Here is a 27,419-nt window from a genome sequence, read left to right as displayed (position 1 = left end):
AGAAATGACAGGTGAATTTGTGGGCCTTGCAGATGAGCAATTTCCTGTCATTGTTTTATTGCTTTCTGCGCAGGAAGTGATGTCAGAAGTGTCTTTTAGTAATCAATGCTTTTATTCAGGTGTGTCAGCTCTGGGGCATCACAGAATGAGTGACTATAATGAATTCGTTTCTGAATCGAGGGGGTGCAGCTTTAGATCTTGCTTGCTGAACTTTGTTTGACTTTGTTTTGGATTGAGTTCCTTCCAATCCTCATGTTGCAGAGGGATTGAGTGTTCTGACTTGTGACCCAAGACTGCAGTACAGAAAGTCCTAACAATCTAAACATTCTAGCTGGGGTTTCTAAGCCGTGCTTGAAGGAATGCAATTTTTTTTTTCTTTTTCATACATGAGCCACCAGCATGGCCTTAATCAATTACAGTAGAGTACAAAATCAGTTCATGGCTTGTTTCTTTTTCTTTCGAGAAGAAATTTACAGAGTGTCGTTGGCACTACAGACCTTGGAAGGCGTGAGTATGCTGAAAAGAACAAGACAAACAGAAATGGGATCCTGTAAGATAACAGAACCCAGATTCTTTCATTGGTCAAGTCATGATCTCATAGGATGCTGTTGCTTACTGTACATGTACATTGTGATTCATGAACAGCACACCAGAGGAATACAATATTTTTCATGGAAGACCTGTGCTGCACTTTGCCCTTGCAAACTTGAGCACTGAGTCCACATGTTCAGCTACACTGTACTGCAGTGTGTTCCTGTCCGCAGTGACTCAATGAACTTGAACATGTACAACCAATAAGGTTTCTTTTCCCCATGGTGAATTGATCATGAAGCACCGTGTAAAGAGCTTCAGATTCCCATGTATGGTGTTAGGAAGTGTGATCTTGGACAGGTACAGGGGAGGGAGGTAGCAGCACTGAGAGCGAGGGGAGGCATGTCTCCGGTAAGGCAGTGAGAAGCTCCTCTGAATGCCCGGTGCCAGGAAGAGGTTGAATGGGGCATGGTGTTCAGAAGCTCAGCTGTGCGTGGGTGCGTGGGTGCGTGGGTGCGTGGGTGCGTGGGCGTGTGGGCTCAACAGTGTAACACTAGTGAGGCACAGGCGTGGGAGTTTTATTTTCCAGTTAGCACTGAAACATGACCTTGACGCCTGTCCTTCCTTTTTAAGGATTTTTCACTTCTTTGTAATGAAGTGAAGAGATGTGCCGTGAGCAACAATGTGCTTAACATGCATGAGCCCTTGGCACAGAAATGGCAGTAGCCATCACATTCTTTGTCACTTTCTCACTGAGAAGTGAGTTGTTATTGTTTCCTTTTATATAGAGCATTAGGCTCAGAATATTCTCTACCCCTTCTCCTTTTCTAATAAATGGTTGTTTGCTGAAATCCACTTTCATGGTCACACTAGTTAATCATTGCTGCCTTCTCTACTGCTTTACAACTATGCAAAGCACCACTAACATTTCAGACTGGCCAGGTTTAGGAATTGTACAGCAGTGGGGTGAGGGAGTTTGTTTTATAGTAAGGTTTAGATTAAGCTGCTTAAGTATCCTTCGTTTGTTCCTCTGGAATATTCAACTGTCGGGGGTCTAGATCACTTTAAAATAGAAATAAATCATTTCTCATTGTGATCCTTATGAACATCATGCCATACCTTTTTTATTTATTTATTTTTTTAACATTTTTTAAAGCTGCATCATTGTAATCCTGCCCATGCTTTTTAAATCGCTCCGTTCAGAAGCCATGGAGTCTCTGATCCAGCAGTATTCTCTCAGTTGTAACCATCCTGCCAGTTCTTTTGCTGGTTCAATGCTAACAGATTCTGTTTTATTTGCATTCATTCTGCGGTTTGTATTGATGCTGGTGGTCAAGTCCAAGGTGCCGGCGTTTTAGATCTTCAAAAACTTGTATTTGTTTATTTACTGGGGCGTATAAATAGTGTTTAGAGAGACGTGAGGCCGGGTTCCATCCCTTCTGCCTTGCTTCATTTTATCTGCCAAGAGATCATCCCCAAGGTGGAGCTGGGCTCCAGAGTCTTAATCACTTCCAGGGTTTTTATATCCGAATAACATGCACTGCAATGCACAGACTTGCACTGTAATCAAGTACAGCATGCTGAAAATCGACCCGGGGTCTTGCCAAGAGATAATGATGAACAAGAGTCTAGAGGCCTCTGATTTAATGAGAAAAGTAGCGTTCTTGAGATCTCGTTCTCTGTATCTAGCTCCCCGTGTTTTTTGGCAGGGTGGATGAGAGTATGATTGATTGAACTATCTCTCTGTAGATAGTGTCTCAAGCATGAGTCTATCCAGTAGCCTGTATTGTAAATCTCCTACTTTTTTGGCAGCAGATTCCAATTTTAGTTGCAAGAAAAGTGAAGGCTTGCATTTTTGTGTTTTTATATTCGCTAGCATGTGATAAATCACACAGTAAAATCATTTTCAGCCTTCCTGTTGGAGATTAATAAGATTGATGAATTTCAGATCTTTAAAAAAAAAAAAAAAAAATCTTCTCCCTGATCTAAATTCTCTGATTTCTTAGTATATTTGTATATTTATATACTATTTTTAATATAAAACTTTGCACTATACTGTACATCTGTACAGTCTGCTTGATTTGTTTAACTCATGACTGATGGTCACCAGTTTTAAAGTGGGGGACTTCCCAATGCTCTGTATTTGTGTTTTGAATAAATCTGTGCATGTTGTGGTTGATTGTTTGAAGTTAAGGGTCACTGAGTGTCTGCTGGCCCCGACTCCAGTTGAGCAGCAGTTCTAGTTTTAGTCTCTCCACACTTCCAGTCCAGTCACTGGACTCCTGATCCGAGTCACAGGCACACCTCTCATGAGACGGCCTTCCTGCTGGTTCACTCCTCGTCTCCTCCGAGGCCACCCTGCTGGCAGCGACACAGCGAAGGGTAGTTAACACCCCTGCTGCAGTACGTGTGATTAAAGAATCCGTTTCGAGAACGCCAAATCGTGTGAATTCCAAGAGGAGCTGTTCTTAACGAAGAATTACATTTCTCATTCCAGACGTGCCGGAGGTCATGTTGAGCAAAAAAAAAAAAAAAGAGAGAGAGAGAGAATAATGCATGCAGTGTTTTTTATAATCTCTGGTGAGCAATGTTTTTTCAGGCTGAGAAGCGAGCGAGAGAAGACAGCTGGTGTTAATAAGTGCATTAAGAGTGATGGTAAAAATATTAACAATAAAAAAAAAAAGTTTGCTTTTTTTTTTTTTTTTTCTTTCTTTTGCATACTGTGCGATAGGATCAGATGTCATGGAGAAACCCTGCAGTCAGCCTGGTTTGCATGTCAAGGGATGCTTTCTACTGCAGTATAGAGAACATTGCTCTGTTATCTGAATATGTTAGAGCTAAAGGGGCAGGGGCAGGCATCAATGTGACAGCATTGTGTGAGATCTAAAAACACAACACATGAACAGTACTGGACCTGCTTACTGACTCACAGTACTGGACCTGCTTACTGGCTCACAGTACTGGACCTGCTTACTGACTCACAGTACTGGACCTGCTTACTGACTCACAGTACTGGACCTGCTTACTGACTCACAGTACTGGACCTGCTTACTGACTCACAGTACTGGACCTGCTTACTGACTCGCAGTACTGGACCTGCTTACTGACTCGCAGTACTGGACCTGCTTACTGACTCACAGTACTGGACCTGCTTACTGACTCACAGTACTGGACCTGCTTACTGACTCACAGTACTGGACCTGCACTTACTGACTCACAGTACTGGACCTGCTTACTGACTCGCAGTACTGGACCTGCTTACTGACTCACAGTACTGGACCTGCTTACTGACTCACAGTACTGGACCTGCTTACTGGCTCACAGTACTGGACCTGCTTACTGACTCACAGTACTGGACCTGCTTACTGGCTCACAGTACTGGACCTGCTTACTGGCTCACAGTACTGGACCTGCTTACTGACTCACAGTACTGGACCTGCTTACTGACTCACAGTACTGGACCTGCTTACTGACTCACAGTACTGGACCTGCTTACTGACTCACAGTACTGGACCTGCTTACTGGCTCACAGTACTGGACCTGCTTACTGGCTCACAGTACTGTACCTGCTTACTGACTCACAGTACTGGACCTGCTTACTGACTCACAGTACTGGACCTGCTTACTGGCTCACAGTACTGGACCTGCTTACTGACTCACAGTACTGGACCTGCTTACTGACTCACAGTACTGGACCTGCTTACTGACTCACAGTACTGGACCTGCTTACTGACTCACAGTACTGGACCTGCTTACTGACTCACAGTACTGGACCTGCTTACTGGCTCACAGTACTGGACCTGCTTACTGGCTCACAGTACTGGACCTGCTTACTGACTCACAGTACTGGACCTGCTTACTGGACACAGTACTGGACCTGCTTACTGGCTCACAGTACTGGACCTCCTTACTGGCTCACAGTACTGGACCTGCTTACTGGCTCACAGTACTGGACCTGCTTACTGGCTCACAGTACTGTACCTTCTTACTGAATCACTAACTGCGCACATTACCATCTATTTTGCCTCTTCCTTCCTCCCCTGCCTGCAATATAGTGTTGCTTTGATGCTAAGTGTGCAATGTAATGCAAATGCTGGATGTAATGCAACAAGCAAGTGCTTTTGCAACGGAAGAGCAGCCATACAGTACTTGTGAGCGATTGATGTTTAACATATTTGATTGTCCAGCTTGCTTAGATGACGACCTGGTTTAGCGGATCAGCATATGAACCATAGCGTTCCCGCAATCAGAACAATAGAAGAGAAATCTGGGGAGAAGGTGTGTGGTGAGGGTGACGTGCCCGTGCCTGTGATCTGGGGCTGGCTTGCGTGAAGACAGGGTTCTGCAATGAGCCGCGGGAGAGGAAAGGAGATTGAAGTGGTACAGAGCAGCCGGCTTGTTTTTCTTGACTGGCTCTAGCACACAGGAAGGCGCTTGCCGGGTCGAGGCAGGGGCTGGCTCGGTGCACAGTCTTGCGGTCCCTCCTTCACACGCTGTTTACTGCAGATTTCCATTTCCTTGTTTTGTAAGGAGAAGTTCAGGAAGGGGTAGCCTTCAGCCTTTTAGTTTTCCACCCATCATTCCAGTCAGTTAGCAAGGCTCGGGACCAATTGCTCAGACTTCCATTAGCAGATCCACTCTCTGTTTTATTTAGACTTTGGATAAATGCTGTCTTTGTTAGGGCTGGGAGGGGGGGCTCTGTAGACTGGATGGTTGATTCTAACAGAGCTAAAAGGAGCAGCTTGATTCTTGTCTCTGTTGCCTTGCCTTGTCTGTTGCTCTGATTTGTATAACCTTAATTTCATTTTATTTCTATAAGTCTAGAACATTTAGTTCAGGGTAATCCAGTCACATGACTGCAAAATGCGTTGTTAGCAACACCATCAGAGCAGTGGGTCTACATGACAGAATCGCTGGAAGTGTGAAAGAGGAGTACAGGCATTGCACACTGCGGTGGTGTACACTATAGCAGTGCGATTTTCACAAAAGGAACACTGAACAACAATTTTAAGGTGGTATTTATCATTCTAGATTAGACTATTGGTAACAGTCAAGTGCATGGAAGTAGCTAGAACTGAGCAGCACTTTTTAAAACATAATCTAGCAATACCGCCTTAAATCATCTTTGCATGGACATGTGATTTCTTCCACTACGTAATTGCACGGATCCACGGATATCCTCCAGTGTAGCAGGGGGCTTCTCTCAACATTCCTGGCTGCTTGTCGTTTATTTTCTTTACTGTTCAGGTGTTGAAAAGACGACATGCTGCACAGCTACAGTCACACCTCCTGCTAGAGCAGGAATTCATTCCAGAGTGGAAAGCTCTGCTCATTGTCGATGCCACAATTCAAAGTGTACGGGTTATCCAGTAATTGAGCACTAAAGAGATCCTGGATTAGAAGATGTGCCTGGTTTAAGATCTCTACTGAAGCACTGGGCTAATGTCTTTCTGATGGTCATTCAAGACTGTTAAATCTGTGGTATTAGTCTGCATTGATTTTAAGCGAGGTAAGGGGTCTTAATCAAGCAAGGGATACTACTTGGAACGACGAGCAGAATAGTGCCTGGGGACAGCGTTTGGCAGTGTTCCTCTGACTCTTTTTGCAAAGTCTCCAGTCTGCTTCCAAACATCATTAGCAGACACTTTGGCTCCATATTTTGAAGCCTTTTAACCTCGGTGATAGAGGCGTGTGCTGCACTAGATTTGAAAATGATTAGAAAAGTCGTTTAAATTCAGACCCCGCTCTTCGCTGCAGCCGCCCTGGGTCTGGGTGTTTGTAGAATGTGATGAGACTCAAGTCCACTGTTATGTACAAATTATTTTAATTGTTGAGGACTGGAGATCGGATTTTTTATTTTTTTTTATCTGCATGTTTTTTTTATTTTGTTTTCCATTTGATTTTTCTCTTCTCTTCTAGGATGTGTGGTTTTGTTTTTCTATACTTGCATACTGGAAATAGAAACAAAGCTTCACAATTAGCAGATCTCTCTTTTCAGCACACCCTGCTGATATGTTTCACATAGCTGTGTGTGATGAATGTGCGGAGCGCTACATTTTACTTGTGAACCTGATTCCGAAAGCAGAGTCTGTATTACATTTACAAGGAAAGCGAAACCAAGCTGGGATTGCTAAATATATGTTGTTTCTTTTTTTTTTTTTCATGCACTAAAGTTCACAAACTTCTGCAAAGTTTTGTAAATCTGCACCATTCTGATACACGGTGACCGAGTCTCGAGTACAAGGGGATTCAGAACATTCACCTTTTGAAGTCATGCCTTGTCAGAAAAAAAGACAAATCCCTTTTTTTAAATGTTCTTCTTGAACCGATTTGTTTAAAAAGACACTCATTTTACAGAACCGAGATCCGCAAACCACCACATCCATCGTGGTGGGAAGGTACCTGTAAAGATGCCTTCTAATGGGAATTTCATCTGCATTTGTATCACTGCACTCAGTTAGGAACAGTCTTTGAATTTGTGTTGGTAAACAGAGATGGACATTATTAGCTGTGATTTAATGATGTCTCCTTCATGTGTCATAGCGTTTCTGTGATGTCAGTTTATGTTATATACTAATAAACAGCAAGTCTTTATTTCATCTCCCTGTCTGTCCCTGAATGATGTGGCTGTTGAAGCAACGCGCCACAGACTATGCCAAGTCCTTTTTGTTTTGTTTCTTTTTTTGGCTCGCTATCAATCTGAAGTGCTTAATGAAGCAAACTGTAGTGGTGTGATATTGACACTGGCAGGGCTGGGATGAATGCCAGTGCCTGAACAGAAATCATAAGGCAAAAAGGGGTAGTGATCCTTTGTTCTCTCCAGAGTGTGTGCGCGCTACGACAGGGCTGCTGGATAAAACCCACAATCCTTTGCTGCAGGAGAGATGAGAAACTTCACAAGAAAGCACAGAGAGCCTGTAGTGTCACGTCACTCTGTGATCATTTCAAAATGCACCCGCGAATTTAAACCTGGCAGCCTAACAGACATGCTGTGGAATCCACAGTTCAGACTCCCACTCCCGTACACTGTACACACAATCTAACTTGGGTGACGACTGTACCACTGGCCTGTATTAGAAACTGCCACTTCCTGTCTGTAACGAGGTGTTCAGTTCCAGTAATTTGACCAGCGAAGGACTCCGCACTTGACGCCCAGTTGAGGGTCGACATCCTTGTGAATTGGAGCCACGGCTCTCTGCTGCGTAACCTATAAGCTTTCACAATTGATCGGTCTTTTACATAAGTGGCTGCAGCACAACAGAGTAATATGTCTAATCTAGCTTTTACTTCTGGTTTATGTGCAAGACATCATACCCGGAAATAGCCAGTATCGGCAAGGGAGGTGACGTGTCCAGTGTTTCATGTGATAATTTGACAACACGTGCTGTTAGATTTGAGGATGGTCTGTAAATACCACCACCCACTTACAGTAATGCAAGAGACCTGCTTTACTGACATTTACAGGGATCCCTTTGTGGCTTGTGGTATTTCTAACACTGTAATTAAGTACCTTGTGTAGTTACTATGTAATTGCAAAGACTGTAATAGCAATATGTGTTGTGTAAGTAATTACAATGCACAGTAATACCATGTGTCACATTTCATGTGTCAATATCTGATATTTGCAACAGAACGTGCAGTACTGTGGTTGCTGGAGTCTGTGTGGGATTTCGAAGTTCAGATAAATGGTTGTGTGTTAAACCCAGCTGGTTCTGGAAGTACCCTCCATCGCACACACTGATCTGCCTTCTCTCTCGTGGTGGACAGGAGCGGAGCCCCAGTAACCAGACCTCCAGAGCCATGATGCAGGAGCCTCCAGAGGTGCTGGAGGAAACGGTGACTATTGAAGAGGACCCGGGAACGCCCACCTCCCACGTTTCCGTGGTAACGTCGGAGGATGGAACTACTTGCCGGACTGAGACAAAGGTAAGGGGGTGGAGCTTTCAAACCAGGGCTGCCATTGGCTATTTCGCAAAGGTATGCTTTTCAGACAGTCGCCCTTGAGCTGAGGACAGTTACACAGTCAATATCTGATAGTGTCATATTGACTATCCTTTTATCTACCTCATCACTTTTTGGATTTTCTCTTGAATCATGTCAGTAAAGACAAACATCTACTTTTCCTGTCAAAATGCAATTTTACAGGCATATCACTGTTCCTTGTGCTGTGTCAAAGGTTAATTATATATTCACAGTGGGTTTAGGGACAGGCAGACTTGTTTTAATCTGCTTGACCCCTTCAGGCACAGTTAGCTCTTCTCCACAGTGCACACATTGACTATTACAAACCGTGCCTCATCAATGACAGAGCCCCAGTCTGTAAGGGGCAAGTGCAGTGAATTGCAGACTCAGTGTTTTGAAGTCAAGCCTATTGTTCATCTAAATTAAATTCCACTGCTGTCACATTTTTTGTCTTCATTATATTTGCCTCATAATATTGAGTCTATCTCTCCTCTTCCCGTGGGCTTGTCATCCGCATATTGTTTCTGTTTCTTGCCAGAGGCCCAGAGACTCATTTTATTTTATATTATGTTGTTTATAAAGCCAGGTAATGCAATATATTTTTTATTAGTTCTGGCTCAGCTATTCATGTCCAATGCCCACAACTGTTTACTTTTAACTTTCTTTGATATTGTTAAATGACAGCAAAATGTCCCAGCAGATGTCTAAAGACACATATATTTGTGTATCAAGACTTTCTCCTCAGAGGGAGTTCACTTTGCAGGCACAGTGCTGACAAGTGCTGTGGATTTAATCAGTTATGCTCTTGTTAACTCTGCACTGAAGTGGTTAAGGTAAACTGATTTGCCCTCCATTGTTGCTCTGTGTTCCAGCTGGCAATCATCATTTAATGATCTATTCACTCAGGTGACTAGATATCTCCTGTAATAAGAACCATCAATTCACAGCAGATTTACCAGGAGTCTGATTGCTGAGATTTCTGACATGTGTCATTGCGGTAATGATCATCTGCAAGGTAGCAATGAAAACCAGGACTGGGTGCAGGGAAAGGGCAGTAGCATCCATAAGGTAGCAATGAAAACCAGGACTGGTTGCAGGGAAAGGGCAGTAGTCTTGGGTCTGGGTTTAATTAAACTGTGCAAATACATCCTATGGGTTCCTTTCTGTGCTCTTAATCTTGTTCTGTGTTGCTTTATTATGTCTTTATAAGGATGGGTCAACCAAAGTCAAGGTGAGTCCCAACTTGACTGGTAAAATTCCTTTGATTTTATTTAATTTTACCCAGTTTTGGGCTCATCATTATATCTCTAGATAGAATATGAACATTCAATAGTGATTTGAGTTTTATGTCAGCTGGATGTCCATTGTAATGTTATGTACCAGTAGACAGCCCTGGTCCATTCCCGGCACTTCTACCCTGTCCACAGTGTCTAAGTAATGTGCATGAATTGCATCCACAGATACACCTGGGCATGTTGCTGTCTGCCTTGCCTCCACACGGGCGGAGACCCTCGACTCTGACCAGCAATTGTGAACCAGTCTTCAGCTACACTTCATCCTCTTGCATGAGGAAGTTGACCATTGTTGAACGCTGCACCCTTTCCCGTCGTGATAAACACTCCTGCATAATTCGACAAAGAAAAACACTTTTGCATGAAACAAATGATTATTATATTGGACACTATGCAGGGCAGAATTGATCTGACATATATATTTTTTTTTCATTAGGAATAAGTCCTTTTATACCCACTACAAAACTCCCCCAAAGTTCAACCAGCTGTCTCAAAACCTGCACTGTATATTGACACCAGCAACTGGTACATAACATTCTCTATAAATATCAAAATGCATCAGCAGACAAGGTATAAACTTAGTTCCAGGGGCAGCAGGGGTAATTGGCAGTATGAGAGCATTGTGAAAAGGATAGAGTGTTTTGTTGCATTTTCATGTTAAGAGGTTGGCCTGGTGCTGAACATCATTTTGAGGCACAGACTAGAAGTGTTGCCAATTTAGTGCATCGGGGCGACTGACCCAGGCTCATCTCTATCCCTTCATATTGTGTTTCTACAGCCATTCGTTTGTGGTTTGTATTTTGTATTTGTATTCGTATATGTTAATGTTAAACCTGCATCCACTTGTATAGGTGACCAAGGTTGTTAAAACCATCACTCGCCGCACCTTCCACCCGGTGACAGTAACAGAGAGGCTGCTGGATTCCCGGCCGGACACCCCCACTCCGGAGACAGACCCTGTAAACACAGCCTGCTTGCCTTGCTTTTCCTCACCACAGCTCCTAACATGCCGTGCATTTGTGGAAGTGAACTACTCAGATAACGCAAAGCCTGCCCACTTCGCTCGCTTGTATATTGAACAGTACAGCAGCCGGTGACCAGCGTTCTGCTTGTCTGCTGCTGTGTTTCCCTGTCTTGCACCAGCTGTAGTTGTAACGTCTTCCTCTTTTGGGTATTGCTGCTTCTTTGGGATATGCACCTTTTGTTAGATTGTGATTCAAACTAGGCTCTGAGCTGCCTGCTCATTGACCTACACACTGATGGGTAGGAAATATTGATTTGGATGTGAAACAAATGGTATTGGAATTGTTTCAGGCAAAACTCTGAACACACCACTGACTAGATTTACATTTATTGTTCTGTGTTCTGATATGGTACCACGGGGTTCTGAATATTGAGTATTCTGATACAGTACCACAGGGTTCTGAATATTGAGTGTTCTGATACGGTACCACGGGGTTCTGAATATTGAGTGTTCTGATACAGTACCACAGGGTTCTGAATATTGAGTGTTCTGATACGGTACCACAGGGTTCTGAATATTGAGTGTTCTGATACAGTACCACGGGGTTCTGAATATTGAGTGTTCTGATATGGTACCACGGGGTTCTGAATATTGAGTGTTCTGATACGGTACCACGGGGTTCTGAATGTTGAGTGTTCTGATACAGTACCACGGGGTTCTGAATATTGAGTGTTTTCATACAGTACCACAGGGTTCTGAATATTGAGTGTTTTGATACAGTACCACAGGGTTCTGAATATTGAGTGTTTTCATACAGTACCACAGGGTTCTGAATATTGAGTGTTTTCATACAGTACCACAGGGTTCTGAATATTGAGTGTTTTCATACAGTACCACAGGGTTCTGAATATTGAGTGTTTTCATACAGTACCACAGGGTTCTGAATATTGAGTGTTTTCATACAGTACCACAGGGTTCTGAATATTGAGTGTTTTCATACAGTACCACAGGGTTCTGAAGACTGAATGAATGTTCCGAATGTCACAGTTCTGCATTCACAAAGCACTGGCTCTCTGCAGCTGGAATGGTTAGTTAGTTCTTATTCACATGTCTGATTTTAATTGTCAGATCTTCCTGTAGGGCTGGAGGAAGCAGTGGCTTAGCTGTTTTAGATTGTCTGTCTCTGTGACTTTTTTTTTTTATAAACAATGAAGATTGAAACAATGGGGTCTGAGTTGTTCCTATAACTTTGAACCACTCAAGATTGTAGCCAGTAACCCTCAATGCTTTTCAAAGAAGTTCGAAGAGCTGTAATGTTGGCTCCTGCTGACTTGTTTTTCTTAATACGTCTATTGAAATTGAATATGTTTATAAACATCTGTTCTGGGGACCAGGAACACTGTGGGATTGTACACCAGACACAGACACAGCTGGTATGAAAATACCTGGTGCTCGAGTCACCCTGTAAACCTGCTTAATGCATGCTAATGCTTTGAAAGGTTAAATATTGCATTGCATTAGCACTGTGATTCATAGTTTTATGTATTATTTTTTTAGACTGTGCATTGATTTAATATCACGTATGCAAGAATCCAGACCTGCATGTTTGTTTTAATGCAGTGGCCTTGCTCTCGGCTCTTGACAGCATCATGTCTCACGTCTCCTGAAACATCCCTGCAAAAGAAACCCTTTGTCTTTTTTTTCTAACCTTGGTGAATAGAACATGCCAGCCCGTGACTCTAGGAAATGCAGATCTGAGTTTTTCAGCTCACACTACATGATTCAGTGCCTAGATATTGACTCAGGTACAGACCGTTTCGACTCTTTAACTGGAAAGCAACAGCCTGCATTGTCCATCTAAATACAATAGAGACAGCACTAATTCAAAGCTGTATTTTAATAATAATAATAATAATAATAATAATAATAATAATAATAATAATAAACATTTATTTTATTTATTTATTTTCATTTTAGTTTTTTTTTAAATTTATTATTGGCATCAACAAACTGCCAGTTCTTTGAAGCCCATCAAATAAAATGGGGCCGCCAAAAAGGGAAGACTAGTGCAGTTGCTGTAGAGATCTGTTCAGTTGTATTGCTGAAGGGTAGACTAGTGCAGTTGCTGTAGAGATCTGTTCAGTTGTATTGCTGAAGGGTAGACTAGTGCAGTTGCTGTAGAGATCTGTTCAGTTGTATTGCTGAAGGGTAGACTAGCGCAGTTGCTGTAGAGATCTGTTCAGTTGTATTGCTGAAGGGTAGACTAGCGCAGTTGCTGTAGAGATCTGTTCAGTTGTATTGCTGAAGGGTAGACTAGCGCAGTTGCTGTAGAGATCTGTTCAGTTGTATTGCTGAAGGGTAGACTAGCGCAGTTGCTGTAGAGATCTGTTCAGTTGTATTGCTGAAGGGTAGACTAGCGCAGTTGCTGTAGAGATCTGTTCAGTTGTATTGCTGAAGGGAAGACTAGCGCAGTTCGTCGGTCCTGTTGCAGTTCCTCTTGCAGTTGACTTGCGTAATCGCACATTGATCAGCCATTTCAGGCAATAAGTACAGCTCTGTGTATCATTCTGCTTGGCAGGGGCTTCCCATTATAATGATTCGTGTCGTACAACATCATTTAGTTGTGAGATGCCACCAGAATTACAATGTTGCGCTGCAGGAACAAAATGTGAAGTTTATGCATCGGTTTCTGAACTGAACGAACCAAGAAAAGAACCCGCTGTTATATTTAAGAAGGAATGTTTAATCCAACAGTACAGCAGAGCAGAATTTAAGGTTTGTGCTTCAGTCTGGGATATGAAAGCTTACTCACAGTACACACGAATGGAAAATCAAAAGGCGTCTGCTGACTTGGTGTCATTGAGTGGAGCTCTGTTACTGTAGTTCCATTCTCCCCACTGTCATTCACAGCCACTGCTCAGCACACCTCACACCACAGAAGAATTCAGGAGTGCTAGACCCACTTTTCAAATCATTGGCATTTATTCTAGTGCTTGAATACAGCCTTCTGAAGACCAGGGCTGTATTATGCGTGGTGGTATTCTTTGACATGGTTTGGTGTGTGTTGTGTGGTTTTGTTTTCATGACCGTTCTGTTGCTTTCTTTTCGATTTTCAGTTGGCTGTTTTTGTTTGTTTGTTTGCTCGAAAGGAAGTGCTTGAAGTCTGAACTTCCTGAAATACACTGCATCAGAATGTTTTATCTCCACTCTTGGTGTTTTGACACCGTTTTCTTTTTATTATTTTTTTTGCCAGGTCACCAAAATGGTGAAAACCGTGACCACCAGGACGGTGCGCCAAGTTCCCCTGGGGCCAGATGGCTTGCCCATCCCGGACGGGTCTTCCCCTCTCGGCAGCTACACGGATTCCATCGACCGGAGGTACCTGAAGAACGGGGACCGCTACATCACCCCACAGGCCACCTCCACCTTGACCAGATCCTTCAACAACTACAGCGATTCCTACAGCGACAGCCCCGATAACCAGCACCGGCACTACAGCATCCACGACAGCTACGCTGACATGTCCGACAACTACGGCAGCCTTTCCAGAGGGGTCAACTACCGGCCTCGCTATGGCTACATGCCAGCAAACTACCGGCCGGAGAACAGCTACACCCTGCCCATCAGGAAGGAGGACTACGGACACATAGCCCAGCCACAGGTGCCCTTAGGCAGCAGCGCAGAGCTGAACCGTTCCCAGCCGGAGCGCTTCCAGCCGGAGCCGTACGGTTTGGAGGATGACCGGCGCAGTCTGGGGCCTGAGGAAGAGGAGGCTTATGACCTGGAACCAGACTACTCCACAGCCAATAGGAGGACTCTTACCAGTGCTGACCGGGGCAGACCAGGCAGAGAGCCAATCAGAGAGCCAAGTGGGGAGCCCATGATGAGAGACCCAGTTCGAGGAAGGTGAGGAGTTTGTTTCTAGGAGTACCCGACTCATTTCTTCTTAATACTTTTAATTTCTTACCTATGATATCCAATAAGGTGTCATTCTCTATCATTCTCTCTAATGTCTGCTTGAAATATTTTTACTGGACATGCTAACTAAGAGACGCTCATCTGTTATTTCTGTTCCCTTCTGAAACTGCTTTTGTGTTGATTTTCAGTTTTACTAAATCAGTTGTCAGGGTTGTTCTTCTGGTTGCAATACTGGAGTTCCTTGGTTAAAATGTCATTGGATCATCTGCTTGCTCTGTGTTAAGTGAAGCAGTCTTCCGTCCTCCATATCAGATCTCTGAGTTCAAAGGCAGAAGGAGTAGCTGCAGTATTTACCAGATATTCGAGACAGGAAAGTGGAGATAAGTGGTGGTTTCCTTTTAATCGTCTGTTGTATTGCAGTCCAGGAAATACTGTGCGTGTTTTAGTGTTAGTCATCTCCTTGCTTCCAGTAACCTGTGTACTGTACCGCTACAGCCAAAAGTTTTCCATCACCTCGAATTTTAGGTCTACCAGAAGCCGTAATAGTAGCAGAGTATTTCATGTTAGACTTTGAAATGTCACATTTTTCAATCGTCAGTTCTTTGTTAAGTATGTGGAAAACTACAAGGCGGAATGTAATTCAATATGTTCACATAACGATTTTATGAAGCAAAACGCTAACCCTTTGGCCAGAGCTGTTTAGCGTACAGCATCATTTCAAAGCGGTTGAATGGATCAGAGGCTGACAGGTGATTTTAATTCCTGCTTTTAGAATGTGATGGGCTCGGCTGTTTTTCCCCAGACACACTAATGGTTTATATGCCCTGCTGGCTCTTGACACCTGCTTGGCCCGTCCCCCTTCACATTAGGGTTCAATCAATAGTCATTCCTCTTGAGATCCAGGGCTGGATTAACTACAGTGTCTCTTGTGTCCACTGCCACACCGGCACTATTGCCAGCCAGCACAGACTCGCAGCTTATTTACATTTGGGGTACAATTTTATTTGTATTTGTGATATTATTCAGATCAGAGATTGTGCCGGCTTACTTTACTCCCTCGCTTGAGCGGAGCAGTGCTCTGTTTTGGTAAGACGCGAGGCTTGAAGCACTCTGGTCTGTCAGCAGGAGGACAGCTGTCCCGTGATCAGTACGGCTCCACCCTGCACTTCTCAGCAATTGCTCAAGGTCAAGGCCATCTGACCAGGCCTCACCAGGCAGATTCTGTGTCAAGATCTGTTTTGTGAAATGTTTGAAATGTAAATTTGTGGCTCTGGTGACAGACGTCCATGTGATCAGGCTATAGCACAGACCAGGCCGAATCCCTGAAAATGACAGCAAAACTCCACAACAAATACTTGATTCCGTATAGATTGAGGAGTAGGTAACGGTGGATTGCTGGGATAGACTGCGTGGGAGCTGGTATTCATTTAAAACCACGCAGAATGTAATCTGAGGGCAAACAGGAAAACGGCCATCTGTATGTTTGCTTTCCCCTCCTCCAAGATGCAGTGCCGCTGTTAAGTCCAGTCCATACCCTCGTTAGCTCTGGACAGTCGCAGCTGTTCTGCTGCTGCACCTCCTTTTGTGATGCTGGAGCTGAAAATGAATGATGTGCTGCTAACCTATGAATAAATGCAAATGCTTGCAGGAGCCCCTCTCATATGTTTTCAAATGTTATCAATTTAAATGCAAATCTTGACATTCAGTGTAGCAAAGTTTTGATGGATACAAATATAATTACTGTATTAATACTACTTCTTCAGTCGAAGATGAGCAAGTAAGATCAAATCCTCCCTGTTTCATGTGGAACTGTAGCTGCTGTACAGTATGAATGCCACCAGTTAGGCACCTCCCTCACAAAGTCACAGCAGGAATTGTGACATCACTACCCTGCTGTTTTACATAGCTGACACTCTCATCTGTACCTTTTTGCAGCTGAAAACATTATGCAGCCAAATCTCTTTTCTATATATTCTTTGTTAGTCTTTGTTGAATGAGGCGTGCAGTAAGTGCCTTGCAGGTATACCGACTGTAGTTAAAGGCAGCAGTTTAGCGTGGTGTCGGCCCTCGTCTGGATGGCTTGTCCTGTCGTCTCTGTGGGATTCAGTGGCACTGCAGTTACATGGATCCTCACAATTAGAGGGCGTCTTTCCTTTCATTTGGAGGATCAGCCAAATCTGACGTGAAGGACAGCAAGTTAATCTGAGTCTTTCAATAAAACTGTGTTCATCTGATGTTAAACGTAGCTCTTAATTTAAAAAGATGATTTGAAAGGGAGCAAGCATTCCTGCCCTGCAGTGTGCAATGCTGTACCTAGTGCAGCAGGTTCTGGTTGATTTCCTATTGCAAAGAAACTAAAGCTAGGTCAAATGAGGGATTTGTGTGTCATTGATACATTGGAAAGTTCTTGAAGTGTTTGTAACAGAGGCTTGCTTTGAGTTATTTTGGCCTGGGTTTTCCTCTTCCACTTATCTGGTTGTGTTGAAAAGGTCAGTAAAAGATTCCAGTACAATATAAGAGACCTGCTCTAAGAGTGAAAGGATACTATGAAACGGGTGTAATTAGACAGTCTGTTTACAGAGCATATGCGTTTACCTTACTAAATAAGTCATGCCTTATCATTCCAGCAGAGTGGGGAAATGAGTCCCATTGTTAACTTACTCTTCTAACAGAACTCTGTGTTATTTCACCAGCTCAAGTGGACCATCTTGAGTGAAAGACTTGCATGGAATAAATATGTAAATTAGAAAGCCCTTGGAACAAGCTTAAGAATGATGATAAATGTTACTTGTATCAATATGAAAGCAGCCATTAAGATCAATGGAAATCCACACGTTGGAATATCTTGTCTTAAAAGGGTTAAGGGTAAAAGTTTGATGTACCTTTTTATATATTACATTTTCTTCAAAACTAATAACCTTGTAGCTTGAAGCAGCTCCGATCAGTATGCATGCTGGCAGCCCGCTAATGCAGTGGATTACACTTTGCCACCATGCATTATAAAGATTGATTTGTTTGCCTTCTCTAGCGCGCAGCTCGCTGTTGGTCACAGATACTGGCCGTAGGAAAGGCTGTACGTATTCCTGCCTGCCCTTAGGGTTTACTGTACCAAGAGCGGATTGGGTTGCTTATAGCAGTGGGGATTGGGAACTGTCCAGGAATGGGGAAATCGCATCAATATTGATGTCTGGATCTCATGCTGATGTGTAGAAAAATGGGCACCACCAGCAGTACAACAGAAAGAGGTGTTGTTAAGTCAGTAAGAACTAATAAGCAGTAGATGTATAACCTATGAAATATGTCATGTTTGTTCAGTACTTTGGATTTATAAATAGTAAAAGAAAACTGAACTGATTTGTAACCGGCTTGATTGATTAGTTGTCTCTTCTCCACCGTCCAGAGGAAGCCTTGCTTTTTTCTCAACCTCTCTCCTGCTGCCGTAGCTCTAAGGAAGGTTCATGCGCTCTGATTAGCGGTGCCCTTGAGCAAGCTGATTAATGAAGGGTTGCCCTGTCGCTGTTTCTTCTTGGCAGAGTCTGCTATGAGGACCCCATAGAGGCGGAACTGATTGATGAGCGCCACCCCTACCTGCAGGGCATCTACACAGCTCCTCTGGCCCAGCCCGAGCGAGGCAGCATGGCCAGCCTGGACCGCATGGGCCGTCACTCGCCCTCCATTGACAGCATGCGCAAAGACCCCCGCTGGAGGGACCCCGACCTGCCAGAGGTCATCGCCATGCTGGGGCACCCCATCGACCCGGTCAAGTCCAACGCGGCTGCCTATCTGCAGCATCTCTGCTACGAGAACGACAGGATCAAGAAGGATGTGCGCCACCTGAAGGGGATCCCCATACTGGTGGGGCTGCTGGACCACCCCAAGCCTGAAGTGCACCGCAAGGCCTGCGGAGCCCTCCGCAACATCTCCTACGGCAAGGACAACGACAACAAGGTGTCCATCAAGAACTGCGACGGCATCCCCGCCCTCGTCCGCCTGCTGAGGAAGACCAGCGACATGGAGGTGCGGGAGCTCATCACAGGTACTGTACTGTTCCCAGCTCGCTCGGCAGCCAAGCACAGCAACAGAATAATAACAGTAACAGGGTAGATCAAACACATGTCATAGTCGGTGGCATCAACTGTAGCTACTGTATTATGAACACCCAGCTGACATTCTGTGTATTAATGTGCTCATCTACCCTTTGTACTGCAACAGCATTCAAACCACAGGCTTTGTTCATAACTAGATGCAGGATAGCAAATTAAGTAGCCCTTGGTAGCAAATGACATGGTATCTACGTAAGATAATGCTCATCTATTGTGAACAACGAAGATGCTTGTATATTCAGCACTAATTCCTTGCAGTATCTAAGAGAATGCTATAATGTGGTATAATTATATAGTTGTGCTGTTGCAGCACAAATTACTGGCTTAAGAATGAAATAGTTACTACTAGCAATCAGAGCATTAAAAATACATCTTTACAGCAGACTGGGGAACAGAAGTTGTCTGGTGAACCAACACTAGCGACATGCAAGAACAGCAAGCCAACTGAAAACAGCTCTTACTGGGAAAGTCAAATCAATATAATGTAATGGGCTGATTTGTTTTAACTGACCCCAAATTGGCAAACTGCAGTTTCTGCAAATTAAAATAATGACATGTTTAAAAATAAACCATTTCCAGCTTCCATATGTTTTCTGTAACAGGGTTTCCCGTCCAGACCACATCACATTTAACTTCTCTGCACGATTACACAGCGTATCATACTTGACACGACAGCAAGACTGAGTGGACGTCTTGCAGAAGGGAGGCACGGACCTGTAGTGGAAACGCCATGCCAGGCTCACCTTTTGAACACCCAGCTCAAAGTGAACAGCAGTCAGCTGCTTCGCAATTAAGAGTCATTTAAAAAATACAGCGATGTGCAGAGATGTTTGACACAGCCTGTGGGATTCTAGTGACATCTCAAATGTCTTTTTGATGTATTTGTAAGGGTGGTAGAGGAGACCTTGATGCAGTGCCGAAGTACACGGCTGTGTCAGAGCTTTTAACATACGCGTAACACACATGAGCACAGCATGTCTAAAGTAAGAGCTAGCTCTGCGTAATTCATCAGTTTCCACAGAGAGATGTTTGTCTTGGTTATGTGGGCCAGTCTGAAATATTGAGTATCATCCATCGCTACCAGGGGGGGTTAACCTTTGCTGGAATCACTGCTGTTCTCTAGCGCTTGCCTTCAGAGCATGTAATGTAGATTTTAAAATTACAGCTCGCTGTTCTTCTCAGCTGCATCCTTAATGATTAGTGACTCCACTTGCTTTCCTGCTAAATCTATTTATGCTGATGGATGGATGCGAGGTGGGATGAGGTGGTTGCCTAGCAACGGGCTGCAGTAAATGAATGGGTTGTTAAGACGGCACGTCTGTAGAGGAAAGCAAATTGAATTAACGACAGAGAAAACTCAACAAGGTCCATCATAGAGACTTGGGAAAAGAAACACAACAAGGTCCATCGTAGAGACTTAGGAAAAGAAACTCAACAAGGTCCATCGTAGAGACTTGGGGGGGACAGGACTCAACAAGGTCCATCGTGGAGACTTCTTGATTTAGTTGACTATTGAAGAGAAAGGTGAAAAGGATCAGTAAAGATCAGTGAAGGGTACCTCGTGTTAACACACTGGCATCGGTGTGAATAGAATGAGGGGCTGTGGTTATTTACAACCACACAGAGACCATTACAAACACCTACAAAAAAACTACTACAGTGTAACAGAAACACAAAGCACACAGAGCACACCCCTGGAGAACATACTAACAAAGCAGGACTGTACATTTAGTACAGAACATCTAGCAGACTAGCACACGAAATGCTTCCTCTTTTGTGAAATAGTTTCTGATACCTCAAGTCAAGCAGCTGGACTGGAAGTAACTGGAGCAGCAGGTGGAGCTGACATCCCGAATGTTCCGTTTCTGACGTCCCGAATGTTCCGTTTCTGACGTCCCGAATGTTCCGTTTCTGACGTCCCGAATGTTCCGTTTCTGACGTCCCGAATGTTCCGTTTCTGACGTCCCGAATGTTCCGTTTCTGACGTCCCGAATGTTCCGTTTCTGACGTCCCGAATGTTCCGTTTCTGACGTCCCGAATGTTCCGTTTCTGACGTCCCGAATGTTCCGTTTCTGACGTCCCGAATGTTCCGTTTCTGACGTCCCGAATGTTCCGTTTCTGACGTCCCGAATGTTCCGTTTCTGACGTCCCGAATGTTCCGTTTCTGACGTCCCGAATGTTCCGTTTCTGACGTCCCGAATGTTCCGTTTCTGACGTCCCGAATGTTCCGTTTCTGACGTCCCGAATGTTCCGTTTCTGACGTCCCGAATGTTCCGTTTCTGACGTCCCGAATGTTCCGTTTCTGACGTCCCGAATGTTCCGTTTCTGACGTCCCGAATGTTCCGTTTCTGACGTCCCGAATGTTCCGTTTCTGACGTCCCGAATGTTCCGTTTCTGACGTCCCGAATGTTCCGTTTCTGACATCCCGAATGTTCCGTTTCTGACATCCCGAATGTTCCGTTTCTGACAGCTTGCTTTGACGTGTTTTATGATCAGCTAGTTGACAGTGGATCTACTATAATGGCTGTGGGCCAAGTCTAAAATGTATAAAGGGTAATGTATTGCAGAAAGGAATTATGCAAATGTTGTAGTTAATGAAAAAAGGGATTGTTTTGACAGCTGATTTGTAATATTCAAGGAGATAATATCTGTGACATGGAATAAGTAGGTTGCATGTAGTTTCTGCCTGTCTAGTTGAGGCAGAAAGAACAGTGTGTTTTAATTGCTCTGTAATTCATGCTTTTGTGAAAGTGCATAATTATTGGACAAGGTAAATGTGAATCTGTTCTCTTTAATGAGCTAATTCACCATGCTTACAAGTGCATTCTTAGATAGCTACATAAAAATGTCAAATCACCTGAAACTACATGTAGAGATTAATTTTGTGGGACCTCCGATTCTGTATACACTTGCAGTGGTATCCTTTCATTTTTATTACAGAAGTGCTTTCTAATCATGCAATGTGACATTCGGATCAGTGATTTCAAGGAAATCAAGCATGTAGATACTGTAAGTTTCTAAAATGAGGAATACTCTGGTTAATTTGGCTCTACAGGTTAACCCACAATCATACAGGGAATTGTATTTAGCATAGCTTAAGTGCTTGAGATTCCAGTGGGTTGGAACTGTTTTTATATACTGTACTTAGGGGCTAGCATTGTGAGGAGTGCATATAAAGATCAATTTACTACCTGCCACTTCCCAGTGTAGTTCCACTATAAAAAACCTCAAAGCTGCTTTCCTTTAATAGTCTGTCCTTGAGGTCATGGAGGAGTGAGGGATGTGGCTAGTCTCCATTCTTCCACTAAACAAACTGTTTGCTCGAGGTCTGTATCCAGTGTAGCCATTTTTAATGAAAAGCCAAGGTTCTTGAATACATTCTTTATTGTAGCCGGCAGCTTTCATATTGCTCATAATAATCCAGACACTACTGCTAAAGACCTGTGCATACAAAATAACCTTTGGGAATGGGAAATTAACTGTTGTGCTGTTCGGTGTGTGTGTTTGTCTGACCTGGTTTGCCTCACTCTCCTCCTCACAGGCACGCTGTGGAACCTCTCCTCCTATGAACCCCTCAAGATGGTCATCATCAACCACGGCCTTCAGACCCTGACAAACGAGGTGATCATCCCCCACTCGGGCTGGGAACACGAACCCAACGAGGACTCCAAGCCTCGGGACGCGGAGTGGACAACCGTCTTCAAGAACACGTCCGGGTGTTTGAGGTACTGACACAGAGGAGGCACCGTGGACGCTCATGGGACTGGAGGTAGTGCACCAGTGAGCACGGCTGGGTTGCTTGCAGCTGTCCTCAAGAGTGGAACAACCACAGCTCTTCATGAGTGTTCAGTTTAGTAATAATATCACTCAGCAGCATCAAATATGAAATCTTTTCTTCATGCTTGATCTCCTCCAACGCTTGTTATACGCTCTTTCAATATTCATTCTTACAGTAAACAACATAGGAATCAAATATTCTTTTCCAATTTTGTTTTGAGTCTTTGTTTTGAGTTGGCTATTGTATCTTAAGTTTCTGCAGGACAGTGAAATGGAAGTAATTAAAGGAAGGTGTAAGAATGTCAAGTAATAAGTTTGCTGGCAGCACAAAGACAGACTACAGCTCAAAATCAAAGACGGATTCTGTGAACTGCACCAGCTGAAGCTATTTCATATTTCCCTTTTTTTTGGTTGAACAACATTATTCCTCTTCTTAATTCCTCCCGTAAGTGGCAATGGATTTGTCCCTCTTACAGGGGGCTGCAGAGCGCTGGGGGGATTGTTTTCTCCAGTCGCTTGTTTGATTAAGATATCTGAAGGAGCAGAGTTAGCTCATTTTCGCTGCTCAGCCTCCAATTTGCACTAACCATTCCCTGGGGTTGTTTTAGGAGCACCAAGAGTAATGAAGAGTGCCTCGCTGGGGCTGCATGAGGAAGTATTTACCCTCCCGTCAGAGATAAGTTTCCTTTGAACTGGGGCCAGACTCTATTATTCCTCCTTACTGCAGTCCTGCTATTTTGATGTCTGTAGAAAAAGAGAAAAAGAGCAGGGCTGTTTTTTAATCCACGAGCGGGATCTGGGTTGGCTGCAGACGGGACGTGGTTGTCCTCTAAATCAACTTTATTCATTGGGGAATAGTGCCAGGAGATGTTAAATAAATCTGACTCTTTTTTGTCTTTTTGATGGCAGTAAACGCCAGGCCTGTTTGCAGACCTCGACTCTTGATAGCTTCACCGGATAGGATGTGTGTAACGCGTGGCTGGCTCACTCCATCATCTGAGTTTGCATTTATTGGAAAGAGGCTGCTTTTACATGGAACCAATTAACGTGGGCAGAGATGCTAAAGGAAGGCTTTTGGGCGCTATTGATCCCCTCAATAAATTGTATCTGGTATGCTGATAATTATAAATGTATTTTTCTAATGAGTGATCGATATGCCCTCAATCTGTGAACCTCTCAAGTCAAATTGAATATCTAATTCAGGGTTAATCGTCCAGCTAAGCTACCCAGAGCTTCCCATTCTCGAGTTACATCCCTGCTGGTTATTTCACGCCTGTTGAATTCTCTTCCAGGGGATGAATGCTCGCAGTAGTTTAATGCAAATGTTAGTAGGTTTTGTGCCCTGGTTTCAATTTGGACACTGGCTCGGTCCCGGCAGTAGAGGTACTGGATTATATACATGTTGTGAGAATTAAAGCTATTTTCAGCATCCTGTACAACCGACTGACTGCTTTATAATCTGCTGCATCTGAAACACTGCAGTCCACTGGCTCCCTTCCAAGGAACTGCTTAAAGAATTCTTTAAAAAAAAAAAAAAAAAAAAAAAGTATTCTGCATTCCAGATTGAAATCCCTGCCCCTATGAAAACACACAGTCTGCAGGAGCGTGTGACGGTACAGGCTGTCTGAGCTGGGCAGGGCCTCCTAAGAAGGACCCTTGTGTTATTAGAGGCACACAGGGCTGGCATTGGAAGAGCTTTGCCTGGTCTCTTGCCCAGAGTTAGCAGCTGGAACTCTTTAGTCCAGGTGACACTGAGGCAAAGCGTCTGTGTATTCTGGCTGTTACCGAGTTCAGACATTCATAGCCAGTATGCCTCTTGTAATCATACAGTATATACACTGAGCAGTGATTTACAGGTCTGGAAATTCAAATTCAAGTTGATACAGTAAGCAGAATGAATGTACACATTAATGGACGGGTAGGAAGTTGCAGACCTCCAAGGATGTGTCTTTTCGAAGAACAGCATCTACTTAACATGCTCTCCTTGACATGTGTACAGCATTGTTTTTAATATGTAAATGGTTCTTAATTATTGGTGTTTGCATTGCGTTTTGGGTTTCTTTGTGGATTTTATACCAAGGGAATGTCAAATATCATGTTCAGCAAACTGAGCGCTTTTGAGGTAGTCTCCCCTCTCGATAATATTTAACCAAAGCAATGATGCAATAACTGACTCTGGAACAGCTGCACATACAGTGCAAGGCAATGTGGAGTCTGGGGGCTTCTAACTGCCTTGGAAATGGGAAATGGGTACCGACCCACAACACAGAGACAGGCATAGCTAAACCACTGAATTCAGCCTGGCTAATAACCCCTCATGCCCTAAATAAACCACCTACACGTGGGATCAGTGCAAGAACCTATTTCATAGCAAAGAGATCCAGCCTCACCTGCCTCGTATTGTTTGATTGCTCTCCCCCTGTCTGTAGATACAAGACCCTCCACAGACACGTCCCGGATACAAAGGGTTAACCCTACAGTACACTCCTCTTCGTACTGCAGTTCCAGAAGTTCTCTTTGACATCAGCATTGCTGTTCTGCTCATGTGAAGACCTTTGAGGACTAACAGACACCCTTTTGAACAATAGGTAGAGTTAAGGTCATCTTGAAAAGGGCTGTCGTCTAATCAGAGAGGATAGAGAACAGAAAGAGTCCTCAGTGGATTCCTCCTGAAGATATTGATCTTTTTTGGAGCTTATTTTGTTCTGCGTTATTGACAGTTACAATAGATTCTCAGCACAAAGGCCGTTCACGATCAGTAAGATGCGAGTGTCAGTCTAGTGCAGTGTTTGTTTGGTTCTTTTTGTAGGGTGAGGGTAGGGTCAAGGGTTTTCAAGGGTTCCTACCTGAGGGAAATCGCGGCAGTATTTCCGTAACTAGATGAGGGAGTTCATCTGCTTTTTAATAAATGCTTCATCCTGATTTATTTTTTATGATGTATTCTCTGTGCTTCCAGACCAGTAGGCACTTAATTTGAAATGATAAACAAATTTATTATGCATATTATGCATAGTAACAATGTAATACCAATGAACCTAGTCAGTGATACACTGTGTCATGCGGCGTGCAGCCAAGTTTAAAGGGCTGGAGATGGGCATGCTGCTGGTTTATTGCTGTACCAGTTATCTAACCACATTATAAATGCTGCTGGTTTACTCGTTGCCAAACCACATTCTAGAGTCCTGTATTATGTAGCACTTTTAAATGTGCCCACGTACAGACAGTGGAGATCCAGCAGTCAGCACTTCTTAGTATAACACGTGATGCTTGAATCCTAGGAAAGCCATTTATAAAACTTGCATCCAATGAGGCATGAGATGCAGCGTTCCCCTGCTGACAGTTGCACGCTGTCTGAAACCATTAACTAGTAGTTGTCATCTGATGCATGCATCCTGGAGGACGGCTCTTGTGTGTCTGTGCAGCTTTGAAAATGTGTTGGAATACGTTTGTGCTTTTTTTTTTTTTAAAGACTGTTGGACTGGTTTATCTGGAATTGCAGCCTGTGGTTTAAAGTGGGATTGGTTGTGTTTTTTTCTCACTTGATGACGCAGTGCTCCTCAGTATACCGTTTCTGAAGCTTTTCTAAGCCGTCGTTGCTTTAGCTCTGTCTAATTACAATGCACGATAACTTTGATATTTTAAAGTGTCTCACTTGCTCGTTGTGATGCGGTACCCATAGGTTCTGGTTCAGGATCCGGAGCTATGCTTTTAGTATTGCTGTGCGTGCAGCAAGTCTAAGTGAATAACACCGCCTGTATTGTTAATGAACCTGTGCACATGGTCTGTTCACAGCATGTTTGTGTTGGTACTGTTTTTAAGTGGGGAGACTGCAACTTAATGGCCTGTTTTGGTTATATGCAAATGTGCATTATTTATACAGTACTGTATAGTGAGAATTTGCCTTTTCACCTCTCTATTTATTTATGGTAATCACGCACATAAATTCCGTTCAAATTTAATTTCCACAAACTGCCAAGTCCGGTATGGCGCTGATGGCAATAGAATATGAACTCAGCCTTAAAGAAGTACTATATTCAAATCTATATTGAAATCAACAGATGGTGTATTAGCAAGGGGCTGGTGATGGCTCTACAGGGTACAATAAAAATAAATAAATAAAAAAAAACAAACAAACTGCAGCATGTTCTGTTTTGTTCAGGCACTTCTTAAAGATTCCATTAAAGCTGCATTAGCTCCTGATCTTGGTTCAGCACTAACGATACTTTGAGGTTTTCTATGGGACACAGCAGTCCGCATGGCTCAGTGTGCAATTCCTCTTGAGTTGATTTGTTTTCATTTCCACACAGTGGTGTAATGACTAGTCCCATACCTGAGATGAATGTTGCACTGTAGCGGAACTGCAGGAGAGGCTGTGGCTTTGATTCATTGACGTCCTTTCAGCCACTTAACATGGAACAAAGTGTAATGGGATTTTATTGTTCAAAAGCTTATCCATTCTCCTCGGATTAACCTCTGCACTTGATAATTAACAGCGGAAGTGTCTCTTCCAGATCTATCCTGTGTGTAACAGGATCTCCAGTACAGCCTCTGCAGTGTGAATACTCTTGCTTTTCAAAGACGTTCATTTGGGCTTGCTTGCACACATCGCCCTGCCGGTATAGTTTAAACACTTTCACTGATGTAATGATGGATCGAGCCAGTCGTTAAAAAATCATCTCGGGTGCTAAAGAAATGAAACCGCTCGTTTACAGCAAGGCTGCCTCAAGCTAGGTCTCCTAGAACCAGGCTTCAAGCCACTGTACCTGAAAGAGTTTTGTTGTTCAGCTGAAGATACAGTAGATAGATATAGCAAATGGGTCCAGTATGGTAGATGGGTGCTGTAGGGTAGATGGGTACAGTATGGTAGATGGG

General features: G+C 43.6%; 1 protein-coding gene across 10 annotated transcripts in view; it reads left to right on the top strand.

The window, feature by feature from the left end:
- Positions 1 to 27,419, top strand: part of LOC121296848 (armadillo repeat protein deleted in velo-cardio-facial syndrome homolog) — a 131,511-nt gene that overhangs the window by 73,535 nt on the left and 30,557 nt on the right. For 8 of the 10 annotated variants that reach the window (XM_041222702.1, XM_041222710.1, XM_041222704.1 and 5 more), the window contains 5 exons: positions 8,299 to 8,457; positions 10,637 to 10,744; positions 14,003 to 14,655; positions 18,201 to 18,703; positions 22,312 to 22,495. In XM_041222702.1, the coding sequence (XP_041078636.1) occupies positions 8,299 to 8,457; positions 10,637 to 10,744; positions 14,003 to 14,655; positions 18,201 to 18,703; positions 22,312 to 22,495 (1,607 nt within the window). The remainder of the gene's footprint in view (positions 1 to 8,298; positions 8,458 to 10,636; positions 10,745 to 14,002; positions 14,656 to 18,200; positions 18,704 to 22,311; positions 22,496 to 27,419) is intronic. The other 2 variants (XM_041222712.1, XM_041222708.1) reach the window with 1 other exon arrangement.

Source organism: Polyodon spathula, chromosome 22 (genome assembly GCF_017654505.1).
Source record: "Polyodon spathula isolate WHYD16114869_AA chromosome 22, ASM1765450v1, whole genome shotgun sequence".
NCBI lineage: Eukaryota > Metazoa > Chordata > Actinopteri > Acipenseriformes > Polyodontidae > Polyodon > Polyodon spathula.
Note: the sequence above shows the minus strand (reverse complement) of the source record. Positions and strands in the feature narration are given on the sequence as shown.